Source organism: Thunnus albacares, chromosome 24 (genome assembly GCF_914725855.1).
Source record: "Thunnus albacares chromosome 24, fThuAlb1.1, whole genome shotgun sequence".
Lineage (NCBI taxonomy): Eukaryota > Metazoa > Chordata > Actinopteri > Scombriformes > Scombridae > Thunnus > Thunnus albacares.
Window position 1 is genome coordinate 18,701,508 of NC_058129.1, and position 25,608 is coordinate 18,727,115.

Genomic DNA, 25,608 nt, shown 5'->3' on the forward strand with positions numbered 1-25,608 from the left:
CAGGAAACTTTTCACACTTTCACATATCCGTGTTTCACTCCTGTTTTTTATTTTCATGTTCAACCTTTTTCCTTTCTAGACGAGTAACGGCGGCGGCAGTCTGAGCGACTACTCGTCCTCGGTGCCGTCCACGCCCAGCACCAGCCAGAAGGAGCTCCGCATCGACGTACCGCAGACCACCAACACGCCCACGCCGGTCCGCAAGCAGTCCAAACGCCGCTCCAACCTCTTCACCGTGAGTTTAATCGATCACAGGAAACACGTCACACAGAATGATGTTTTTCCCAAATCCTGTTATTCATTAAAGGATAAACACCTGCACTTATTTTGAAAGGACAATATCATCAAAACTGACAGAAGCTGTAGACAAAACTACAAAACATAAAACCTGTAAACTGTTAATAAACTTTTTTACTCATTTCACATCATCTTGATCAGCAGTTTGCTCAGTTATTGTTCATTCTTGACCTCCAGATCAGTCACTAAATGGTCAAAAATGCTTTAATGTCTGAAGACACCAGATTTCTTAAAGTCTCTGGAAACGTGACTTTAAATCATAAAAATGCATATATGATGTCAAATTGGAGTGTCTCATTAAGCATCCACAAACATCTGAATGAAAATAAACATTCATAACTATTAGAAAACTCACAAACAGCTCATTTGGCTGCTCAAACCATTTCTCAGGACTGTGTGGGCGTGTCCAGATCACGTTTGATTGACAGCTCACTTTCAGCTCAAGTACCGTTTTATTTTCTATTCATTCACTAAAATGTTTTACTGATACGGAATAAAATACCAAATCTATCAAATGGATCCTACTTGGTTAGAAAGCTTGAATAATCCACTAACTAGCAAAACAGGTTAGACCACCCAAATCTGTGTTTTTATTTAACTATACCTCCCAGAGTATGATGCTAATCGTTTTAGCATTCTCCATTCACATACATGAAACGGTTAGCATTAGCATTACTATGCTACACTTTTGAGCTACTTATCCACTCAGTGATTAATACAGATTTGAATGATGTAGCCAAGTCTGCTAGTTAGCTTAACACAGTAACTTTCAAACCATATGAGGCTAATTTGAATTCTCATTCCAGCTAAAAGCAAAGAAAAGTGCACTGCATTGTTTTCTCATGAAGGAGATGAGAGTAAGTGTTGTGAAGTCAGCTTGGCCAGATAGCCACGTCAATCATCTTTCTCTTAAATATGATTGGGCGGGTATTTATTACGTAATAAATGAATAGTTTAGCCCCGCCCAACTGCAACCCAGTAACAAGGGAAGGGAGAGAAACTTTCTAAAGAATTACATAAACTATGTCAAAGGCTGTTCTCATACTATTTTGGTGTTCTCTAATATGCACATTAGATCCCAAATTACATGATTAATAGCCAATCATGGATTTGCCTTTCCAGGTGATTTTGGCTTCATCTTACAGCCTCAGATGTTGCCGCTTGGTAATAACTCATCCATAGCAGCAGCTGGTGGTTGTTTTTATGTAAACATCAGTTTCAGCCTCATGTGTTGTGGAGTCAAACTGTTTATCAGGTTTAATAATAACAGTTTTTTTTTTTTTTTTTTATCCTCGTCTCTTCTCGTCTTCTCAGTCGAGGAAGGCCAGCGAGCCGGACAAGGACAAGAAAGGCCTGGAGGCTCGAGCCGACAGCATCGGCAGCGGGCGAGCGATCCCCATCAAACAGGTGAGACGTCCTCTCTCTCTCTCTCTCTCTCTCTCTCTCTCTCTCTCTCTCTCTCTCTCTCTCTGTGTTTGATGCGTCGGCCTTGATTAACAGTGAAATCACACACTTGACATCAATTAGAGCGAGGGGCTCTCCCCGGTCCTCCAACCAGATCATTAGGAGGAGAAGGAGAAGGAAGGGATTTCACCGCCACTCCCTCTGCCGCTCGCTCCTGTTTGACCGCCTCCTCCCCTCCCTCTGTTCGTCCACTTCCTGCCTCTCTCTCTTCCTTTTCAAAGTCTTTTTTTTTTCTTCCCCCGAGCCCTTTGATTGGAGCGTTGGCAGCGGCGTTTTAAAGGAATAAGAGAAGAAGACGGCGAGGAGAGCAACCTGAATCTGCTCTTAATTTGTCACAAACAAGCTCGGCTCGTGTCAGAGCGGCGGCGGCGGCTGATCCGGCGAGGGGGACGCGGTGGCAGAAAGGGTGGCGTTGTGTGTTGAGTCCTCCGACAAGCAAATCAGGCAATTAGCGAGCGCTAATCGCGGCCCCTCGTGTCAACGCCGCGGCCTCGTTTGTAATCTCCTAATGAACAAATCGCATCTCTGATTAGGGGCCGCCTCGCCAGGAGAGAGAGCGGGCGAGAGACATCCAGACAGACAGAGAAGAAGAGAGAGAGAGAGAGAGAGAGGCCTGTATCGCTGCTGTTTGTGCGGCCGCTAATTGCAGCTGAACGCCGTTTTCTTCGTGTGAAAATCCCTCGCCAGCTCCCAGCGGCTTCAAACGCACCATTCCCCTTCTTCTTCTTCTTCTTCTTCTTCTTCTGTGGTGTTGAGGCAGCGGTGGAGCTCAGCAGGCGTTAATTCGGTTCGAGTGCAGGTCGGAGCGCCAGAAACGCTCCTCGTTAGGTCGTTAATCATCTAAAAGAATCTGATTTCAGTTGAATCTTGTATCTGCCGTCGTCTGACCTGGAAACAGGAAGTCGTTAATAACAGCAGCATCATCGCAACACGTTAACGTTTACTGTCAATATGAAATGTTTGTACAGTTTCTCTCTGCAGTCTGTCAAACTGATCCACTGACAAAATATCACTGAAAAAAAACTGCTTTTTATACAAAGATTACAACTAAATATCTGTTGATTATTTTCAACATTAATTGATTAGTTGATTAATTGATTGTCAGAAAATGTTTCAACCATCCAAAAATATTCAGTTTATTTTTGGTGAAGAATAAAGAAACTAGAAAATATTAATTTGTATTAGATATTATATTCATTTGAGAGGCTGTAACTAGTCAATTTTGGCTTTTTTTAAATTATAAAAACGTTAATAAATTATATATATATATGTAAATAAAATAAATAAATAGTCTTAATCAGAGATGAGACTGGAGAAGCAGGTTTAGTGGTTTAAAGATCAACATCTGAGCTGTTCATCAACTGTACAGCTGTGATTTCAGTGAAACAGATACATATTAAATCAATACTGTATCAATATATAAATATCAGATCAGACTCAGCAGATACTTAACATTAAAGGACTCAGACGTCCCTGAATGCAACACCTGATCAATGACGATCAGCAGAACCATGTTTGTTATCATCTATTTAAAACCAGTCAACTAATCTGATTCATGCTAATAAAGCCAGACACATACTTAGCCTGGCATGGCACAGAATGGCACACACACACACACACACACACACACACACACACACACACACGCCCCTCCAGACCAGACTGAAGCAGCGCTGTGAGGCAGAGCAACGAGCTTCCTGTTGTATTTTTTTTTGGAAGTGGACGCTAATTGATTTGATGGTTCCCTGTGGTCGCTCTCTCGCCTCGTCTCCTTTCCTGCTCCTCAGTGAGGACGACCTGCTCCCTAATTAGACTCTGCGTGTGTGTGTGTGTGTGTGTGTTTTATAAGGGCTGCATGTATGGTGCAGAGATTGCACTTCACATTCAAGGTTCAACTACCTTTTCCCCATTAACGCTCCATTTGCACTCCATTTCACTTTCTGTGTGTGTGTGTGTGTGTGTGTGTGTGTGTGTGTGTGTGTGTGTGTGTGTGTCATCCCATTAGCAGCGTGTTCACACTTGTTTTTAATGAGACGGAGGTCTGACTCTGTCACCTTTTTACCTCCGAACAGCAACTCAACCAGACATTTACTACATGTAATAACACACCACACAAACTACAGACTTAAAGGACTAAAAGGTTCCGTTTATCTGAAGCTAATATGAAGCTTCAGCGTCCAAATGAGTCAAATCAAGTAGATATCTTTCAACGTTACAGTCTTTTTAGTGCCAAAGTCCCTCTTTTTGTTACTATACTTCCACCTGCAGCTCAACACAAAGAGGGAATTTGATGCTAAAAAGACTGTAAATGTGTCAGATATCCACTTGATATGACTAACTCAGACTGATGAAGCTGAATAGAAGCTTCACACAGACTTATAGATGATGTGGAAACACTGTGAACTGTCCTTTAAGGGAGCTGTTGACCTCTGACCTCACATCAGTCAGCTGTGACAACAATAAACTTTATTTATAAAGAGTTATATTATTATACAGGAAACAGTTGCACCAGGCTGAAGCTTTAATTTATCCTTTACTAAAATAAAACCGAACAGTACATTTACTCAAGAAAAGAAGAAACCGATCAATCAGTCTGATTATCAGATGATGTTTTGGAGTTTTCAATCATCTGTCAATCAAACAGTGTCGGTGGAAACGTTACCTGTTTTTGTTGATTTGAGCTTCTGGAGGCGTAACTCTGTTTTCTTTGGCTGTTACTGCTTCAGCCAACTAAAACTCTGTGTGTGTGTGTGTGTGTGTGTGTGTGTGTGTGTTTAAGCCACTTGTTCGCTCGCTCGCTCGCCGCCGCTCCTGATCTCATTAGAGAGACTCTCAGCGCGACTCTCGACCACTCGAGGTGACGGCGGTTCAGTTTCGCCTTTTGTTTAAGGAGGAACGCCTTCGTTAAGAGAGTCCAGCGCTCATTAAAACCTCACACACACACGCACACACACACAAACGCAGCGGTGGGCTCAGTTGGTCGTAATGAGAACGGGGCGGACCTCCACTCTGAGGTAATTAGTCAAGACAAATCCACACATATGAATTATATTTATATTTACACACAGAAACACATTTAAAACTGCAAATCAACGTTTACATTCACACTCATATAATAACAGGAGCAGCGTGTGTGTGTGTGTGTGTGTGTGTGTGTGTGTGTGTGTGTGTGTGTGTGTGGGCGGGACGAGGTCAGACGTGTCGCATACTCTCTCCTCCTCCTCCTCCTCGTCTTCATCATCGTCTCCCTCCAGCTGCTGTTTCTGTTTTCAACAAAATAATCACGACCTGACGACGAGCTGCTGCTAAAATTAAATTTAAAACTTAAAAAAAACATAAAAAACAGAAGTCAACACGACTAAATATCCTTCAGTTTGAGAGTTTCTGTCAGTTTTTATTCACACTTTCAATTCGGGTGTAAAATAAACTGTCTGAGGTGTAAAAGTTGATGCAGATATAAAGAAAATGTGAATAAATGAGTCATGAAACTAACAGAAACATCATATTTCCATCATGTTAATGACATCATCTGGTTGTGTCTTCTTCTTCTGTGATGGTTTAATGGCACCGACTGTTTATCGTTCTGTTAATTCAAACATTTGTCTGCTTCTCTAACAGTTGAGTCTGAAGCTGCAGGTTTATTTCAGGGCGTCTGTGAAGCTCTTCACACAAATCAAGTCCTTAAAAGTTTTTAAATTGAACAAAAATGCCTCAAAACATTTCTAAAAAGATTGTTTTCTAGTCTGAGCTCAGCATCATTTCACATCATTCAACCACTGTTTTCACGATTAAAGTCACGAGTTTCATTCATTGTAATTGAAACCACTGAACCATTTAAATGTGTATTTATTAAAGTGGAAGAATGACCTCCACAGATAAACCGCAGCGGTGTAATGTGGTGAAATATCCCTTTTAAAGAAGGAACATTTTCATTCTAATTACGTCTCTGAGGGGAGCAGCGTTTATCAGTGCGAACCTGCAACACGGATCTCCAACAGGAAACACATGTGGAGTCAAAGCTGCAGCCTCCTGCTACGACGCTCCGCTGCCACATGAAACCACAGAGGAAACGCTGGCTGTACAGTTCGCTTTTTTTTCTTCTTCTTCTTCTTCTGTTTTTCTTGAAGTGAGCGGATGCATCCAGCTTTGTTTACAGAGGCTGTTGACGGCGCAGGGCTCCTCCGACATCTGCTCCGCGCCGCTAATTAGCCGATAATTACCGGAGAGAGAGGGAGAGGCTCGCTCGCGTCTCTGTCAAGCAGCTGACCGACGAGCTTTGAAAACCAACAATCTAACAAATTAATTTCCTCCGACGCAGCAGCCCAGCCGCTGGGACCGCACACACACCGGAGAGAGGGGTTTTGGTTTTTTTTCTTTCTTTCTTCCAAACCTTTATTTACTCAGTGAAGGTTGACTGAGCACGGCGGTGCGACTGGGAGCTGCCCAGTACAAACAGCTTTTTACTGGTGGCCACCGAGCAGCTCCACTGGAGCAATTTAGGATCCGAGCTACACGCTCAAGGCCGATTCAGTGACGAGTAATCTGCACTTTCACCACTGCTGCCTCATCAGGGAGTCTGAACTGCCGACCTCAGAGTCACAGTTCAGAGACTCAAAGTAGAAGTTTAATGTCTTCGTTAGAGCAAAAACTCTAATTAGACTCATGTTTAAACCCACAAACTACAATTCACCTCCATCAGCACCTTGTTTTATAACAATAACCTGACAAAAGTAACTTAAAGTGGATCCATTGTTGTCGGTTCTGCTCAGGATCATTTCAGAAGTTTGTGTTTGATTGGTTGTACAGACGTGACATCACAACAAGGACGATACAACAAACTATGTCAGAGTTTGGGATACAACACAGATAAATGTTACAAGGACAAAAATGTAAAATATGAAACAAGATGACAGAAAATAAAAGATCAAAACCAAAAACACTACACAGTAGTCTGATGCTCCTGGAACACCACGTCTTACTTCACTCTTAACAGACCGTAAGAGTGTTTAAGTTGATCCAGCTGGTTTTTAATTACGTCTGTTTGTGAAATAAAGTGATAAAACTGCAAATAAAGAAACTGCACAAAGCACAAAATATAAAGTTTTCACAGATTTCTCAAAGTTTGAGCTCCTCAAAGCCAATGAAACACCAAGACTTCATCTTATTCTGCATCTTTTTCAGCAGCATGTTTTAGAGGTTGACGTTCACATTAACTCACACGTAGTAAACTTCAGCCAAAGTTTGGAGCTGATATATTATATATTTATATAACTGTTTTCTCCATCTGTCAACATCAAATCAAAAATAAAAGAAAACAACCTGTAAACAACCTGTACAAACATCTCATCTACAGCTGCAACAATTAGTCGATTAATCGATTAGTAGCCAACTTTTAAATTAACCACCAACTATTTTGATAACTGATTAATCATTTTGAGTCATTAATTAAGAAATAAAAAGTCCAAATTCTCTGATTGCAGCTTCTTAAATGTGAATATGTTCTGGTTTCTTTAGTCTCTATGACAGTAAACTGAATATCTTTGAGTTGTGGACAAAACAAAACATGTGAGGACGTCAGACTGGACTTTAGGAAACACTGATCAAACCTACTAAACTCTCAGTAACTCTTGTTATTGTGTAATTGGTTAATTGGGTCAATGAGCACAAAACCAGATTTATTCTAATCTCCAAAATAAAATCTGAGATGTTGTCAGTGATTCAGATATCTGGACTTTCTAACTAGAAATGTCACTTTAAACAGTGACTTCCTGCCGATGTTCAGGTAGGCTTCGTTAATCCGTCCATTAAACTCAGAGTATTTAACAGACCGTCTGACTGTAGAGGAACATTTCCTCTCCGTCTCTCTTCATGAGTCAGACTGTGATTCTTGCAGAAGTGTCTCAAGGCTTCTTCTTCTTCTTCTTCTTCTTCCTGTGAGGAGCTGATTAGTGTCGTGGTTGTAATTGGCTCTCGCGGGGTTGCAGACGAGCGTGGGGCTGGGTGGTTTTGACAAGTCTACTCGTCCCCCCTCGGCGCCGGGCGCTTTGTAAGGAGTTAAATTGGATGGTTAATTCGGGTGTTATTTACCCTGTAATTCATTAGTTTCGCCCCGCCATTGGCAGCGGGCAGGCTGTAATTTCACGCTTCGCAATAAAAGATGTCTCATAATCTGCTTCATTTAGCAGCCAAAGAATTTAATGAAATTAACTGTGGCCCTAATTAAGACGGTGAATATTAAAGACCTGCTATCAAGGCTTTAACGAGGGTGACACGATCCGCCTTCTGCCGGATTGGAAAAATATCATTTCCCTGGGAAAGGTTGTCACCGCTCGGAGCCATTTTGGCCATGATGACATTTTTGTCATGCACACTAACCCCTGGAAATTAGATTTTTCGGGGGGGGGGTGGGGGGGGTGGAGGAGGATGTGTTGGAGGGATGTCGCTCCCTTTTTAGTTTGAGAAATAATTAAAACAAGGAACACAGGCGTCAATCAAAGAGCATTTTTAGATTGTGCTCATTACGCCTCAGCGCGGCGGTCTCCACGGAGCGCTCACTCACGGTTTTTGTTTGGCACGGGGGTGTTGCTCCGAGCTCGCTAGAAGTGTCCCTGTGGTCGCTTTGTTGTTTCACGCTGCGTGTGTTTGTTTTTAGTGTGTTGTGTACGCTCGTCTGATGATGATGATGAGCTGGACAAAAGCAACCAGCGGTGACCTGAGGTTCTCTCACAGAGGAAGACGAGTCGTGTTTTCCTCCTCGTCCCCGTCTTTCTCCGAGTGTCAGAGCCGAGCGAGGGGCGAGGTTTTTATCCGCTAATGAATTGAGACTGCTGAAGTAAGGTTTGGATAATTGAGTTTCTAATTAATTACCCAGAACTCTTATCAGATAAATCAGCTCCTCTTCAACCCCCCTCTTCTTCTATGGTGTTTTATTTGATCTGGTCTGCATCCTGCTCCCCTGGGTCTGCCCTTCGCTGTCCTTGCCTCATCAACGCCGACCTTGTCGTGGAGGCGACGCCGCTGAGCGTCCATGTGTGGTTTCATGTTTGTAGTGGCTTCTCTTTTCTGCTGTTTACCTCAAACGTGGCGGATTTTACAGCGAGCCACAAACCTTCTTCACCCTCTTTAACCGCCTGTCGTGACTTTCATCATGTGTAGAGAAATCATCCTTTAAATTAGAAAACACTCCACGAAGCTGATGTTATAATATCTACATTAGATATTATAACATAAATTATTTTAAAAATCTTTACTCACATCTGGATAACAGACAACTTTCCACCAAATTTTATTAAAATCTTCCAAAAGGTTTTTGAGATATTTTGCAAAATAACCAACAAACATAATTTTAACATATTATGACCTTCAGTTTGTACTCAGATCATTTCACCATCAGGTCTGTTAATCTCTGTGTTGATGTTTAAGTCATAAATATTATTTAAAATATGTTTCAACTCATGCCGCCATCAAAACAATATTTTTGTGATTCTTTATTTTGAGAAATAAAAACCTTTTTTTCATCTGACAAAAGAAGCCAAAACGTTCTGAATCATTGAATGTTGTTGAAACTCTTGAAATTGAGTTTAAAACCAGTGAAATTATGGTTTAAATCTATATACAATATGATTAGATAACAAGTAAACAAGACAGGTTTCTACACTAGAGTTGCCATGAAGGATTTACAGCTTATTTCTGTCTCTGTATGTTTGACTGTTGGTCTAATAAACCAGGTGATTTGAAGATGTCAAATTTGGATTTTAGGAAACTGTGATGGACATTTTATCAAAAAAACAATTTACTGATTGATCATAGTTTATAGTTTATATATTTATTAGAACATAAATATTCACCGATGAGCCTCAACATTAAAACCACCTGACTCTTGTGTAGGTTCCCCTCATGCTGTTAAATCAGTTCTGACCCGTCGATGCAGGACTGCAGGTTCCTCTGGTTTCTGGCACCAAGACGGGAGCAGCAGATCCTTTAAGTCCTGTAAGTTGTGAGGTGGAGCCTCCGTGGATCAGACTTGTTTTTCCAGCACATCCCACCGATGCTCGATCGGATCGAGATCTGGGGAGTTTAGAGGCAACACCTTGAATCGTTCCTGAACAGTTTGCAGTGTGTCAGGGAGAGTTATCCTGCTGGAAGAGGCCGCTGCCATCAGGGAATACTGTTGCTATGAAGGAGTGAACTTGGTCTGCAACAGTGTTTCGGTAGGTGATTCATGTCAGAGTAACATCCTCATGAACGCCAGAAGGTTTCCCAGCAGATCATTGCTCAGAGCATCACACTGCCTCCGCCGGCCTTCTTCCCATAATGCATCCTGGTGCCGTCTCACATGATGTAAAAGAAAACATGATTCATCAGACCAGGCCGCCGTCTTCCATCGCTCCGTGGTTCAGTTCTTACACTCATGTGTCCTGTTTGGGTGCTTTCGGCGGTGGACAGCAGTCAGCATGGACACTCTGACCGGCTGACTGTCTGTCATAGTCAGCATTAACTTTTTCAGCAGTCTGAGCTACAGAAGCTCTTCTGAGGGATCAGACCAGACAGGGTAGTCTTCACTGCCCATGTGCATCACTGAGTCTTGGGCGTCCATGACCCTGTCACTGGTTTACCTACCGTTATCCTTCCTTGGACTGCTCTTGGTAGGTACTGACCACTGCATACTGGGACCCCATAAGACCTTCTGTTCTGGATGTTCTGACCCAGTCATCTAATCATCAGTTTGGCCCTTGTCAAAGTGGCTCAGATCCTTTTTTCTGCTTCCAACACATCGACTTCAAGAACAGACTGTTCTCTTGCTGCCTAATATATCCCACCTCATGACAGGTGCCATAATAACAAGATAATCAATGTTGTTCACGTCACCTGTCAGTGGTTTTAATGTTGTGGTTGATCGGTATATATAATGTTAAATAGGAGTAAAGTCTTCAAAATAAAGGTGACTCTTAATCTTATTTATTGCTGAATCCATCTTTATCAGTTCCTTGAAATATAAATAGTGTCGATATTGGAAATCCTTTCTCTCGCTGTCATTTCCAACCACAGCAGGAGGTTATCAAGCCTTCAGCTGCTGCCTGCTGAGGTGATGTTTACCTGGAGTGAGTCACATAGCAGCACAGTCTCTTGTTTTGTCTTCTCTGAGCAGCCGTGATTATCTCAGAGACTCTCTCTCCTCCGTCTGAGAGGATGATGGATGACCCGCGATGGCTGCGGAGGCCGGATCAGATGGCCACCGCGATAGAGGAGGGAGTGCGTCCGGCTTCCCTCCCACCCTGCTGTCACCCCCCCCACTCTGCTGTCGGCAGGGGGTGACACCTCTAATTTAGCCTCCTGCTCTCCGGGGATGTCGAAGAACAAAAAGGGCCTCGGCCTCTTTGGAGATCATCCTGTTCTCTGGAGAGTTTGTCTACAGATAGAGCCTCCCCCGTATCTGCTCTTAGATCTGCTGTCAGTCCCTTCAAGAGGCCCAGGGAGAGCCCATTGTTTGAGGAAAATAGGGGGGTGATTGAGTGATTAGAGAGTAGATTAGTCTGTATCAATAGAGGCTCGAGGAGGAAACAAACCTCCAGAAAAAGTTCCTTTATCAGACGGGTTCTTTCACAGCTTCGCACAATGAAAGCCGATTGTGTTGTGTTTAGAGCTTTTAGAGCTTCTTTTTGTCATTTTTAAGGGTTTTACCGCGTCGTACAGGGTTAGGGTTACATGATAAGACAAAAGAGAAAGTTGCATATTTTTTTCAGCATACCTTTCTCCTTCATGACGTCCATTGTTCTATCCGACATATTCCTCCTCTGACACGTCTGACATGTGACTGCTGTGGTCTTTAATCAGAGAGCCTCGGGTTTGAGCCCTGTGAACATTTTCGGATGCGTCGTCTCAGGAATGACTTCATCTCCCGGCTTCCCCCGAGCTAGCGACCTTTTCTTAAGCACTACACCACAATACTTCACCGAGGCGAAGAAATGTCTCACTATGAAAGAAGAGGAAACGTGTCCAGAGGAGTTTCATGATTATTTTTTATCTATAACTTTCATTTATGTCTCCTGTTTGCATCCTTTTACATTCCTTGAACACAACATGTTCTCTGCATGTTTGTTTAGTCTTTAAATAAGAATCCACAAACTCTCACTTTCACCCTCGGACGTTTTCGGATGCCTAACAAATGACTTCATCTTCCCGCCCCCCCCCCCCCCCCCCCGAGCTAGCGACCTTTTCCTAAGCACTACCCCTCAATACTTCACCGGGGCGGAGAAGTGCCTCGGTGCAGCGAGGAGAGAGTATATCTGAGGATGTATTTATCTCCTCACATCTATTTTCCCATGTGGAGACCTTGTGAGCTGTCATGCCCCCCCCCACCCCCCCCTCCTCCTCCTCCTCCTCACCCCCCTCCCGAAGGTAAAATAAGAGGCGACGTCTGTGTGTCACGGAGCTCGGGGAGGTGAATAATGAAAGATATTACCCATCAGGAGGGTTTCGACGCGGCGTTCAATTAGCCTTCCCTCGCGCAAACTGATCGCTTGTCATCCTCAGGATGGATGGCCAAAATTAATTCGCTGACGTCTCCTCTCCCCAAATACCAGGTTTGGATGGAAAAGTGAAAGAAATATTGTCTCGCCCCTCAGTTAAGTTCAGTTTCAGGCCTGCGGTGTCGGAGAGCAACCGTCAACATCCTTCAGACATCCGAGCGTCTCCGTATCTTCTCGTTCTGCCTCTTCTTTAGTTTTACTTTTATTTTATCTTCTGCTAAAGTATATCGGCGCTCTTTCATGATCCCTGTAGATACAAAGTCTTAATAACTTGACCTTCTCCTCACCTATTCTTGAGTCAGATGATGTTTATTTGTCATTTAAGCCTTAAAACATAAAGGATGAGGGTATAAAACTGGACAAAACATAAAAATATTGAGACAAAACTAAACATCTGAAGTGTAGAGCTGCATGAAATCTGTTAACCAGCCTCTTATTTTGTCCTTTTGGCTTATGAAAGACATAAAACATAGATGATGAGGGTATAAAAGTGGATAAAACAACAACACAGATTCAGATCACATGATGTTTCCTTTACTTATAATCTCTGTGATTATTATTTCATGTCTGAAATCGTCTGTTTTAATTGATTAAAACCAATAAAGTCCCGTGAGTGTCTCGGCTCTGACCCGTCCGTCGCTCTCTGCCTGGAAACATGTTGCGACTCGCTCACTAACAGGCAGTAATGGATGATCAGCTGGCCTGACAGCTGCACGGCTGCCGGCAGCTTTCACTTCAGAGCAGCAGGAAGCTCGTCAAGTCGCGTTTAGCGCACCGTGGGGAACCCCTGTTGTTCCAGCAACACACACACGCACACACACATACACACACACATGTACTGTATATAACCGCTCTGTTTCACCTCCTCGTGAGATCAAATGAGCAGAATCACTGGAAACACGACAACATCACTGATGGAGCTCAAGTGTCTCTGGTTTTACCTATGACTGTTATTCCAGTTCTCCCAGTAACCCTAACCCTCAAACTGGCTGTTGTTTGTTACTGTGTAGATAAGTAGAAAGGCAATTAATCGGCAACTATTCTGATAATTGATTTATCGTTAGTCATTTTTCCAGCAAAAATACAAAGATTTGATGGTTCCAGGTTGTTAAATGTGAGAATTTGCTGCTTTTCTTGGTTTTACATGTTAGTAGATTGAAGATTTTCTGTGTTTGGAGCTGTTTATTGGACAAAACATCACATTTATTGGCATCACTTTGTTGTTTTTGGATATTGTGAGGGACATTTTTCAGTGTGGTTACTCCAAAAAGGGTTAGGGTTATGGTTAGGGCGTTAGGGTTAGGGCGTTAGGATTATGGTTAGGGTTATTGTTAGGGTTATGGTTAGGGTTATGGTAATGGTTAGGGCGTTAGGGTTATGGTTAGAGTTATGGTTAGGGCGTTAGGGTTATGGTTAGGGTTAGGGCGTTAGGGTTATGGTTAGGGCGTTAGGGTTATGGTTAAGGTGTTAGGGTTATGGTTAGGGCGTCAGGGTGTTAGGGTTATGGTTAGGGCGTCAGGGTGTTAGGGTTATGGTTAAGGTGTTAGGGTTATGGTTAAGGTGTTAGGGTTATGGTTAGGGCGTTAGGGTTATGGTTAAGGTGTTAGGGTTATGGTTAGGGCGTCAGGGTGTTAGGGTTATGGTTAGGGCGTTAGGGTTATGGTTAGGGTTATGGTTAAGGTGTTAGGGTTATGGTTAGGGCGTCAGGGTGTTAGGGTTATGGTTAAGGTGTTAGGGTTATGGTTAAGGTGTTAGGGTTATGGTTAAGGTGTTAGGGTTATGGTTAGGGCGTTAGGGTTATGGTTAGGGCGTCAGGGTGTTAGGGTTATGGTTAAGGTGTTAGGGTTATGGTTAAGGTGTTAGGGTTATGGTTAGGCAGATGAATCGATATTGAAAAAAATTGTCATTACTGCAAAAATGTTGACAGAGAAAGTCTTTAGAGGATAATTCTAGTTTATTACAACTTTTATTTCCTCAGATTTCACTCTGATCTCGTCATTCTTCACATATAAAGATGGATCTTGAAGTTTCTGTGATGTTTTTATTCAGATTTTTTTGAGGCGCTTGGAGATATTTTTGACATTTCAGGGCAACAAATGTGTCTCATTCTTGTCATAGCTCGCCATCTCGTCCTTTACACCACCGCCGCCGCCTGCATTCGACTTCCCTCTTTGTCACTCTGAAGCGTTCCTTCCTGGCGTTATGTCACCGCCAATTATGCCGAATGTGCCGTCACCAGCGGCGAGGGTCACCCCGGGCCCGCCGCTCCGTCCCACCACCACCACCGCCGGCCGCCTTAATCAAAGCTGAGCGGTCAGGGCGGCGGCGAACAGGCTTCTGTCCATCAGCCGGCCTGTCCATCTCACCTCCTCCTTTCCCCTCTTCTTCTGTGGTGCCTCTAACTCCCCCCTCGCGCCCCCCCCTCTTCCTCCCTTCACGGCTGGACTCTATTAATATCCTCTGTCGGAGTGTTAATGTTGTAGAGGTCCAGTGAAGTGACACGCGTGGCAGCACGGCTGTAATTGCTAATCAGCGGACAGTTTTATCCCCCGCCGCCACTGCCGCCGCCGCCTCCTCCCAACCCCCCCCCCCAACACACACACACACACACACACACACCTCTCTTTCTCTTTCTTTTTTTTTTTCTGATCTCTCTCGCTCCTTCCTTTTTCCCATTTCGAACCCTCTCTCTCTCTCTCGCCGTCTCTGTGACCTTCTTGCTCTCTCTCTCTCTCTCACCTAATGAATCCAGCTCAAATGAAGTGTGGGCGGGCGGGCGGGCGGCCTAAACGGTCAGTCAGCCGCAGCTGATGTGCGTAGGAGAGAGAGAGAGTGAGAGAGAGTGAAACAGGGACGTTAACAGGCCTGAAGAAAGACGGGAAAAAAAAGAGTCAGACAATTAAATAACTGCTGATTTTTCCTCCATCTTCTGTCTCTTCTGTCTCTTCTCGCCGCTTCTCGAGCGCCGGTGCAAATTTGTGATGTTAAAATGTTGTTGTTCTTATTTGATCCGTCTTCTGGCTTAAAGCTCGTTATCTTCGCTCCACAGACTCTGAATGTAATTTAGCTCCGATGTGCACAAAGAGCAGAATCGAAGGACTCTGAGGTGCTTAAAAAACCCACAAACAGGACGTTTGATTCAGTGTGAAGAGCTGAAACAGACTCTTCTGTCCACCTTAAAACTGAACTATTTAAAACAGTTATCTTCCTTATGGAGCGTTTGTTTGAATGTATTTTATTGCATAATTAACCTCTTGAGATGATAACATTCAAAATAAAAGAGATGAATGAAAGATAATAATGTCAAACAGTAAAGAAAAATTGGTCTGATCCAGATTTTTTCTCTCTGCAAAGGGAAGAATTTCATAAAAACTGAATTTTTCTGTGATTAAAGTGAGTTTTTCCAGGTTTTGTTGCTATTTTTCATGCAAAAAAATACCAAATATTGTCACATATCAGCTTCTCTACTGTGAGGATGTGCTGCTTTATATCTTTGTAAACTGAATATCTTTGAGTTTTGGACAAAACAAGACATTTGAAGACGTCGTCTTTGGCTTTAGGAAATTATAACTGACATTTTTTTAGTGTTTTCTGACATTTTTCAGGCTGATCGAGAAACTAAATTGGGAAAATAATGGTTAGTTGCAGCTCTGACCAGATTAAGTCCCCTGGTATCACATGTTTAACTATCAGGTGTCCACATACTTTTAGATACACAGTCTTATCAGTGTTTCTGCTTCAAATATTAACAAATATTTCTTGTCTCTTTTTTTTTTGAAAGTGTATTTTGTTATTGATTTTTAAACAGGAAACACAAAGTAGAACAGAACAAATGCAGGATCCATCAGAGGCTTTTATTTCTTATATAAAAGCATCTGTGTAACAAACGTCTCTTATTGTTTAGTATTCAGGGTTTTACTTCCTTCCTGTTAGCATCATCGTATTTATCTGTAATTCAGATGTGCATTGAATTATCCAGCTGTGTGTTTTATTCATAAATGTGCGGACTATGTTAAACGCTTTGTAAACAATATTTTAATATAGATACATTCATACTGAATATATTACTGACATAAACCTTTAGTTTGAATCAAGTATTTCAGGAAACAGCTGTTTGTATAATCTGCTGCAGCTCTTTACTGTAGTTTAACACATCTGGTTGGATGAAAACTGCATTTCATTGACTTTGTGACAATAAATGTTTGAATCTAATCTAATCTAATCTAATCTGATGTGTAAACAGTTTGTTTGTGTTGACGTGCTGTTGTTTCCTCTCTGCAGGGCATGCTGCTGAAGAGAAGCGGTAAATCCCTCAACAAGGAGTGGAAGAAGAAGTACGTGACGCTGTGTGACAACGGGCTGCTCACCTACCACCCCAGCCTGCATGTAAGACACACACACACACACTGACACACACACACACACACACACACACACACACTCACACACACACACACACACACACACACACACACACACACACACACACACACACACACTCACACACACACACACACACACACACACACACACACACACAGACTCATTACAAACCCTCTCTGATTGCTTTTTAGACTCCAGCGCTCTGCCAGCACCGCTCTGACCTCCATCTATCTGCTGCTCTTCATCTTTCTCCTCTTTGTGTGTGTGTGTGTGTGATTTTTAGAAAGTGCTTGGCTATAACACACACACACACACACACACACACACACTCTGTCTCACACACACACAGTGTTGATGGCTTGTGTATTAATTAGGACTCGTCATCTGTTTGCCCACGTCGGCGTTGATGATGTGAATATCAGCTGTAATGTCTCTGCTAATTGCCCCGGCTCTCTGCCCTGTTGGCACAATATACTGCCCCGACGCTGCTTTATTATCTCACACACACACACACACACACACACACACACACACACACACACACTCTCTCTCTCTCTCTCTCTCTTTTTGTGTCTCTTTTTCTCTCCCGACACTGAATTTCTCTCTCTGTCTTCTGCTCGGTCTTCATCATATCGATGCTGCTGTATTAGCGTCACTCTGACAGTTTCCTTCACATATTTGTCGTAAAACAACAGGTTTTAAATTAGAAAAGATCAGGTCACTCATTCAGAATATTAATAATAATATAACACATAGGTTTTTAACAGGTTTTTTTTGGCCAGTGAATAATGTGGTGAATTTTGGTTTTTCATTTCTTTGTCTTCAAATTTTTAAAGTCATGATGTCATAATGAACCTGTTGTTAAATACTGATGCACTAAAACAAGAACAGCCGACACATATAACACTATAACATATGACACTTTTCCACGTTTTCACCAGGAAATAAACATAAAACAAACAAGTGTTTTGCATAAAACTGAAGCATGACGGGATAAAAACAGTAAAAGTTAAAGCTGTTTTAATGTGGACGTTTATTTTTTTATGTAATTTTGTTTTTTTAGGATCTGATCTAATTATCCTCGTGTCTCTATCAGATCAGGTCACAACATTAAATCACTGTGATCGAATCGATTGAACACTACTAAGCTGACAGGTTTAAACCGGAGTGTGTTTCCGCTGCAGCTCAGAGGTTGTGGGTTTGATTCCCTGCGGATCTGCTCCTGCTTGACTCCTTTAACTGAGAAACACTTCACCAAACTGCACACGTCCATCACCGATTAGAGCAGCTGATGCAGTAAATTAGTGTTAAAACTCATCACTTAACACATCAACACACACACACACACACACACAAACCCCCTCCAGCGCCAAAAAGCCAGGTTTTCCTGAGCGTGTTGCATCTGCAGCTCGAGCGTCAATTAGCGTGTTTGCGGAGGCTAATCGAATGAAACTCAATCAGCGCCACTAATTGCCCGACTATGTGCAAAGAAATCACATTAATGCCGCTAATTAAGTGGATGGCAATAGATGCCACCTAATTGGCAAGAAAAGTCTTCTCTAAAGAGACGAAGATCCGGCCAAAAACTGGAGCGAGAGAGTAATTAATCGCCTCTCGCTGTGATTCTGAGTCGTTATTAACGGTGTTTGAAATAATCACAAAGTGAGAGTCATTGGTAAAAAAAAAATAAATAAAAAAAGGTTCAGTGTGAAGGAAGAAGACAGTTTTCTGTTTAGTTAGTTTAGTTTAATTTTTAGCTTAACGAGCACTCTGACCTCACCTGTAGCCCCGCCCCCCCGCCCCCACAGGTGATCAGGAAGATAGACTTAATTATAAAGAAAATTTAAAAAATAGATTTTAAAAAATTAAAATTGCAAAAAATAAAGATTATAAATAAAATAATAAAATAAGATATTATTTTATTATTTAAATGTTTTTTTTAAAAAATACATAAATAATAATAATCTGATAGATTACATAAATAATAATATAATAAATTATAAAAAAAAATTTAATGAAAATAACAATCATAATAAATTAAATAAATTAATACAATTTTAATAAAAAATATCCAAAATAAAATAATATTAAAATACGTCATGATAAGAAACAAATACATAATTCAATAGTCAACCACTTGTTGTCACATGACCACAAGTTCACAATTATCACAATTAGGTCATCAGCTGAGCCAGATCTATTTGTAGAATGAAGATCATGGGATGCAGTTGAAAGCTCTGGAAGCTAGTGATTGGATTATGGAGTTTAGATTAGTTAGTTACATTGAATTATTATTCATTCATTCATTATTAAAAGCTGTATATGTTTATATCATAACGAGGGCTGCAGCTGTTATTTTCATTGTTTATTTGCTCTATAAAATGTTGAAAATCATAATTTCCTAAAACGTAAAGTGACGTCTTCAACGTGTCTGAAAGAGATTCATGTAGAAAACAATAAAGCAGCAAATCTTCACATTTAATAAACTGAAACTAGAGATTGTTTGAATATTTTGCTGTAAAAGAAACGATGAAATATCGACTCTAATCTTATCATCAGCCACACGAACCACAAAACTCTTCATCGTTACGCTTTATTTTCTGTATAAAACGGAAACTCTGTGTGAATAATCTACACTCGGATACATAATTTAGTGTTTTTTCAGTGGACGAGCTGCAGTTCTGACGTTCAGACTCCATCTGAAATAAAAACACCTCCACTGTCTCTTTTATCCATTTTTTTTTTCACCCTCATCACTTCCTCCTTAATGTTTCCTGTCTGACCGCGGAGCTTCTTCTTCTCCTCCTTTATCTCCTGTCGTCTCTTTATCCAATCGATCGTGTTTTCGGACGAGCTCGCTCTTTTATGGATTCGCGTTTCCCTCGGTGTCAGCAGTATTCGGCTTCTCTGTTCGTGTTACATTTTTCACTCTTGACGCCGACGTTTACCGTTTATACCGACTGAACACAACACACATTTACATTCATGCATGCGCGCACACGCTGTTAAACACACGCCGCAGATACTCTCTCTCTCTCTCTCTCTCTCTCTCTCTCTCTCTCTCTCTCTCTCTCTCTCTCTCTCGTCACCACCTGCTGTCAGCGTGTTTGTTCGATACACACATCCGTCCTGGACGCCGCTGCATGGCGTGGACATTCAGGCCGATGATGAAAGCTCCCCAATGCAAATGGAGACTCAATTACCTCGGTCAATCTGTCGGAGGGGAGTGTGTGTGTGCGTGTGTGTGTGTGTGTGTGTGTGTGTGTGTGTGTGTGTGTGTGTGTGTGTGTGTGTGTGGGTGGGTGGGTGGACGGTTTACCCAGCGGGCCCCTGGCTCGAGGGCTCTCCGGTGGCTTGTTAAGACGCCGTCGAGAGCACTTGGCTTTGAATTGGCCTTTTGTCAGCCGAGCTGCCAGAGGGAGGCGGGAAACACCGAGAGAGAGAGAGTGTGTGTGTGTGTGTGTGTGTGTGTGTGTGTTTAAGTGTGCGCTCTCGTGCTTCTTCTTCTACATCTTTGTGAGGACTAATTAGAGTTTTAGAAATGGAAAGTGAGGACGTTTCATCTCGTTCTCACTTCCTTTTAAAGGCTGTGTCAGAGTTAAGATTTGAGATTGGGGTTAGCGTGAGGTTTACGGGGTTCGTTATGTCACTCAGGGTCCACACAAGTGTAGCAACACAAGCATGTATGTGTTTGTAAAACAGTATTTTTACAGTAAAGTGAAACTAAAAATGTTTGCAAGAAATCTTTATTAATATTTTGTATAAACACGCATTTTTAAACACAACACGTAAATCATTTGTACCTGTTTGTAGACGTGAGATGCTTCCCAAAAATGTCCTGACTTTACCAAATAAACGTACAAGAAATTTTACAAAATTTTACAAAAAGTCTTTACTTTACAAAATGTCCAAACATTACCAAAAATTTACAAAAAGTTCTGACTTTCCCAAATGTCTTGACTTTCTAACAAATGTTTTTAATCTCCCAAAATGTCTTTATTTCTTAAAAATGTCACTTTAAAAACAAAAAAAATCCTCACATTTCAAAAAAATTCCAAAAAAATTCCATGTCTTGCAAACATGTTCTTACTTTAAAAAATGTCACCAATTAACAAAAACCTCCAAAAATGTCCTCACTTTACAGAAATGACTTTACAAAAATATTACATCTTTCTAAAAATATCTACACAAAATGTCTGTATTTTATAAAAAAATATTCCAAAAATGTCGACTTCTTAAAAACGTCCCCACTTTACAAAAATGACCTCACATTTCAAAATAGTCGTCGTTTAAAGCGCTCGTTTTATAAAACGTCCAGACTTCCCAGGTCTAAAACTAGAGGCCCTCACAAAGATGGAAGCACATGAACACTCGCGTGGTTTTAATCCGACCCAGCGGGTTGCGTGAGCTTTGTTTCTCCTCTTCTCCTTCATGTTGAAGAGGAGGCCGACCTCCCACAATGCCCGGTTCCTCTCAGGTCACCGCCACCACTCCACCTCCTCCTCAAAGGGGAGGGGAAGGTGGATTTAACAAGCGCCTCTCGTCCATCATTAACACTTCTACTCGTCTTTTCATTCACTCGTCTGATCCGCCTTTTCGGGACTAGAGGAGAGCTCGTCACCGGGGGGGGGGCGGCGGCGGCGTCCCGCTGCTGGTGGCGGTCCGTCATGTTTCGGCAAACAGGCGGAGCCAATCAGAGCCGGAGTGGTCGGCCACTTCATCACGTCTTTAAGGGATTAGTGTGGCTTTGTTTGCGTTTTATGATTCAGGGATTTAGCCGCTTTATTATGTGGAATAATCCCCTCAAACCAAAGAACGATACACTCATGATGATGAGATCAGGAACCAGCACAATTTATTTACTTCTCGTTATTCTTTGTTTCCTGTTTTCTATGTTTTTTTTAACTAATTATCGTCACGTTTATTTTGAAGATGAGAAAACAAAGTGCTGAGATGAATGGTTTCATCATCTTCATCAAAAAGTTGAATAAGTGAACTGAAGATTCGCTCTGCTTCGTTTGTTTCCACCTTCTATGATCTTTCAGCTTATTGGTGTTTTAAAATTAGGTCTTAAAAATCTTGATATTCAGTTTAAATATCTCCTGAAGAATTATGATTCTGTAGTTGATGTTGATGTCATGATGTTTTTGAAATACAAAAAGTAATTTAAGATGGTTGTTTAAAAAAAAAAGAGCAAAAAGCAAGAAAGACTGGGATCAATGGGATGGTATTTGTATTGGGACACATAAAACAGCTGCTTTAATATGATTGGAGGATATAGATCCAGTATTTTATAACCCCAATCACAGATCATTACTTTTAACAATAGTAATAGTATTCAGTAGAGCCTGCGGAGTTCCTCAAGGCTCCATCCTTGATCCCCTTTAGTTCTGTTTTTAAAAGTGACTTTTATTAATATTAGCCGTCTGTTTTATGTTTCCAGGTCAAATATGTCTAATATGACAGAAAACTTTCCCCATTTTTCATCATTTATAATGCTGTGAATTTTATTTCATGTATTTCTTGTACTTTAAACTGTATTACTGAATTATAGTGTTGTTCTGAAATCTTGATTTACTCGTGTAAAGTTGAGTTGAGTGAACTTTTCTGCCGTTACAAACAGAAGTTAAGAACTTACAACATTCAGCACATCCAAACATACACATTAAAATACAGACAATACAATAAATAAAGAAGACTGTAAGATGGAAATAAAATGAACCTTAAAATGCCAATTTAATACCATTCAAAAGTCAATAATACCTTGTAGTGCAGAGTAATCAATACTTATTTCAACTGATGTATATAGTTGATCATGTTTGAAACAGAACAGATTAGAAAGTTTTAATCTCCAGTTTAAGTAGAAGAAACTTGCAGAATATTGAACATTTTACCTGCAATTAAGCTGCGTTTCACAGTTAATAGTGTGCAGCTGTCACAAGTAAACCAGACTTTGTATCGTTGGTACTTACTACAGTTTCTCACTCCTCTGTCGTCCTTCGTCTCTCAGGACTACATGCAGAACGTCCACGGTAAAGAGATCGACCTGCTGAGGACCACGGTGAAGGTTCCTGGGAAGAGGCCGCCGCGAGCCGTGTCCACCTGCGCCGCCATGCCGAGCCCCAAAACCAACGGCCTGACGAAGGACATGAGCAGCCTGCAGCTGGGACAGGCTCCAGGTGAGACTGAAGGGGAATCAGGGTTCATGACACATTTCAGACACAATTATGTATTCAAGGTACTTTACTAATAGCATAAAAGAAACTGCCTCTATGTTACGTATTCAAAGAGTGACAACAAATATGATATCATAAATATCATAAAGATTTAGACATCCACAACAAATAAATAGTTTTTAAGTGATTATGACTATAAAGATGTTATGTTTATATATAAGTCAAAAAGTCAGATGAAATGAGGGTTTAAGGAGGACTTGGGTTTGTTTTTCTGGTACCTCAGACCTCCTACTACATAAATATTTGTCTAAATTCACTGATGTAAAGCACAAGCAAGTAATTGATCTCATTTTTTTAGCACGACCAAGACTATTTGAACATGTGTGCTACAACAGGGTCGGATGATATAATAGTAATAGTTAAAGACCAAAGAACCAAAATGAAAAGTAAGCAGAAAGTAGAATTTTTCAACACAAAAAACACCTAATTTGCACGTAAATTGTCACTTCAGTATTTCACAGCAAACTTTAACTATTTACATTATTTTGTAGACGTGTCAATACTTCCTACATACGGCACGCAGGATCCTCCAGCTAGATCTCCTTGTTTTGACTCATAACTCAGTCAAATCTGAACACACAGACATGAAACACATTTCCTGAGGATATCATCATCATCTCTGATGTGCAACACAGATAAACCTCCATAAATCTGCTTATAAAACAGAGAATAAGACACTTCCTGTAACTGCAGAACTTAGGTTTTCTGTTCACTATCACATTAATCCAGTGATGGTCGTCTGTACATCCGTGTTACACTGCAAACATTTGGTAAAACAAATCAGCTAAAAACATAACAAGGCTCAAGCTGAATCCCTCAAAGCATTATGGGAACTGTAGTTCTAAAACTGTGAGCATGATTATCCCCAAAATCAAAGAAACACCTGTTTTTGCTGTCATACTGTCAATATTTGTATGATATTACTAATATATACAGACATTTGCACAGTCTGAAATTAGCCCGGGAGGGTGTTGTCTCCCTACATTAATCTGTTAAGGAAATATTAATAAAAGTCACACACTAGCGCCATCAGAGATTAAAGATTTTATTTTCTAATTGAGCCCCTAATTACTGCGGTTGTTCCTGCATCAAAAGCTTTTATTTCTGAACCAATAAAGGGTTGAATATTTAAAAAGAAAAGAGTTAAATTAAAAAAAAGCAGCGTCAGAGCAGAAAGCAGGAGTTCAGCCTTGAAGCTCACACACACACACACACACACACACACACACACACAGGTGATGTGAGGTTTGAAAACGCTTCTTATCACCTGAAGGAAGACGTCGTAAAACAAAAGGTGGAGAGACACGAGTGCTCCTGCGTGTCACACACACACACACACACACACACACATAAAAGCAGCTCTTATGAGGCGGCTGCTTAAATCAAACACACACACACACACACACACACTGCTTCACACACACACACTCGGAGGGATCCAGGAGGCCCGAGCTAATAGCATGAATATTCAGTGAGCCGTACTCCATGTACTAATTATTGTCATGAATATTAATGCAATCAGAGTCCTGGCTCCACTCAGCCAGCACCAAGAAATGAGCTGTAATGAGAGAACGAGGGAGGGAGGGGTGAGGGAGGGGTGAGGGAGGGGGTGAGGGAGGGAGGGAGGGATGATTCACCCGGCTGTTGGACCACGCAGCCTCTTACTAACTCAAGGGTTTGATTTAAGCAGCCAGCTTGTAAGAGGCTGCCTTTTATGGTCCCCCTGTGTTTCTGTGTGACTGACGCATGCGCCGCACAAAATATATTAAACACGTCTCAGTCCACCAGAGATTATTATTTCACTAAGAAACAAGAGTCGACATTCTTCCACTCGCCTGAGATGATCACAGCTCCTCCGAGTACAGATTCACACTCAGTAATATCACACCTTTATAGGAGCTCAAAGCTGTTCATTCAACTGTTATTCTCATTCTGGAGGCTGCTGTTGAATCATACAGATGTTTATCTGTAATGAAGGGAGGATTTATTTCAAATCAGTTTATTAATAAAGCAGCAAATTCTAGAGATGAGACCACTTGAAACTAGGGATGGACAATTCATCTTTTTTTTATATATATATATGTATTAAAAATGCAGAAAATACTAAAGAAAGTGCGTTTTTCCTCAATGAAATCTTTATTCCAAGAAGAAATGATAGAGCAGCACCAGTCCTCTTATACAAGACGGTTAAACAGGAAACAGGCTCGTAAAGGCAGCGGAGGGCTAGCTCCTCCATGCTAACACTGAGGTGAGGTCAGGTGAACGTTGTTCAAGTGGTCGTTGTTGTGTTGTAATGTTTACAATGAGCTTCGTTGTTTTTTAGCTCATTCTCTTCATGTTTACTTTCGTCTAGTTTCTACGGCAACACGCCGGCAACTGAGTATTCATTTTCCCTCTTGAATTTAACTTTCCCCCCCCGCAGTGAAATTCATCACAACTTCAGGACACACACATACATAACATACTTTGATACCAACGTTAAAGTGATTTAATTCCACGTGATCAAAAAAATTCTTAACGATCAATTATCGATCATCGATTAATCATACTCATCTCTACTTGAAACATCTGTACGTGTCTTAAACCAACAGTCAGGAGCCCAGATGAACATTAAAGCTGTTTATCTTGCTGTAATGATTCCTGCTGTTCATACTGACCATCAGAAGATCCTTCATAATAAACATACAGCGGGAGTGATG

The 25,608-nt window shown here is 41.4% G+C and overlaps 1 protein-coding gene across 5 annotated transcripts in view; it reads left to right on the plus strand.

The window, feature by feature from the left end:
• Positions 1-25,608, plus strand: part of agap1 (ArfGAP with GTPase domain, ankyrin repeat and PH domain 1) — a 180,944-nt gene that overhangs the window by 107,541 nt on the left and 47,795 nt on the right. For all 5 annotated transcript variants that reach the window (XM_044344308.1, XM_044344309.1, XM_044344310.1 and 2 more), the window contains 4 exons: positions 80-235; positions 1,612-1,704; positions 16,572-16,676; positions 22,684-22,852. In XM_044344308.1, the coding sequence (XP_044200243.1) occupies positions 80-235; positions 1,612-1,704; positions 16,572-16,676; positions 22,684-22,852 (523 nt within the window). The remainder of the gene's footprint in view (positions 1-79; positions 236-1,611; positions 1,705-16,571; positions 16,677-22,683; positions 22,853-25,608) is intronic.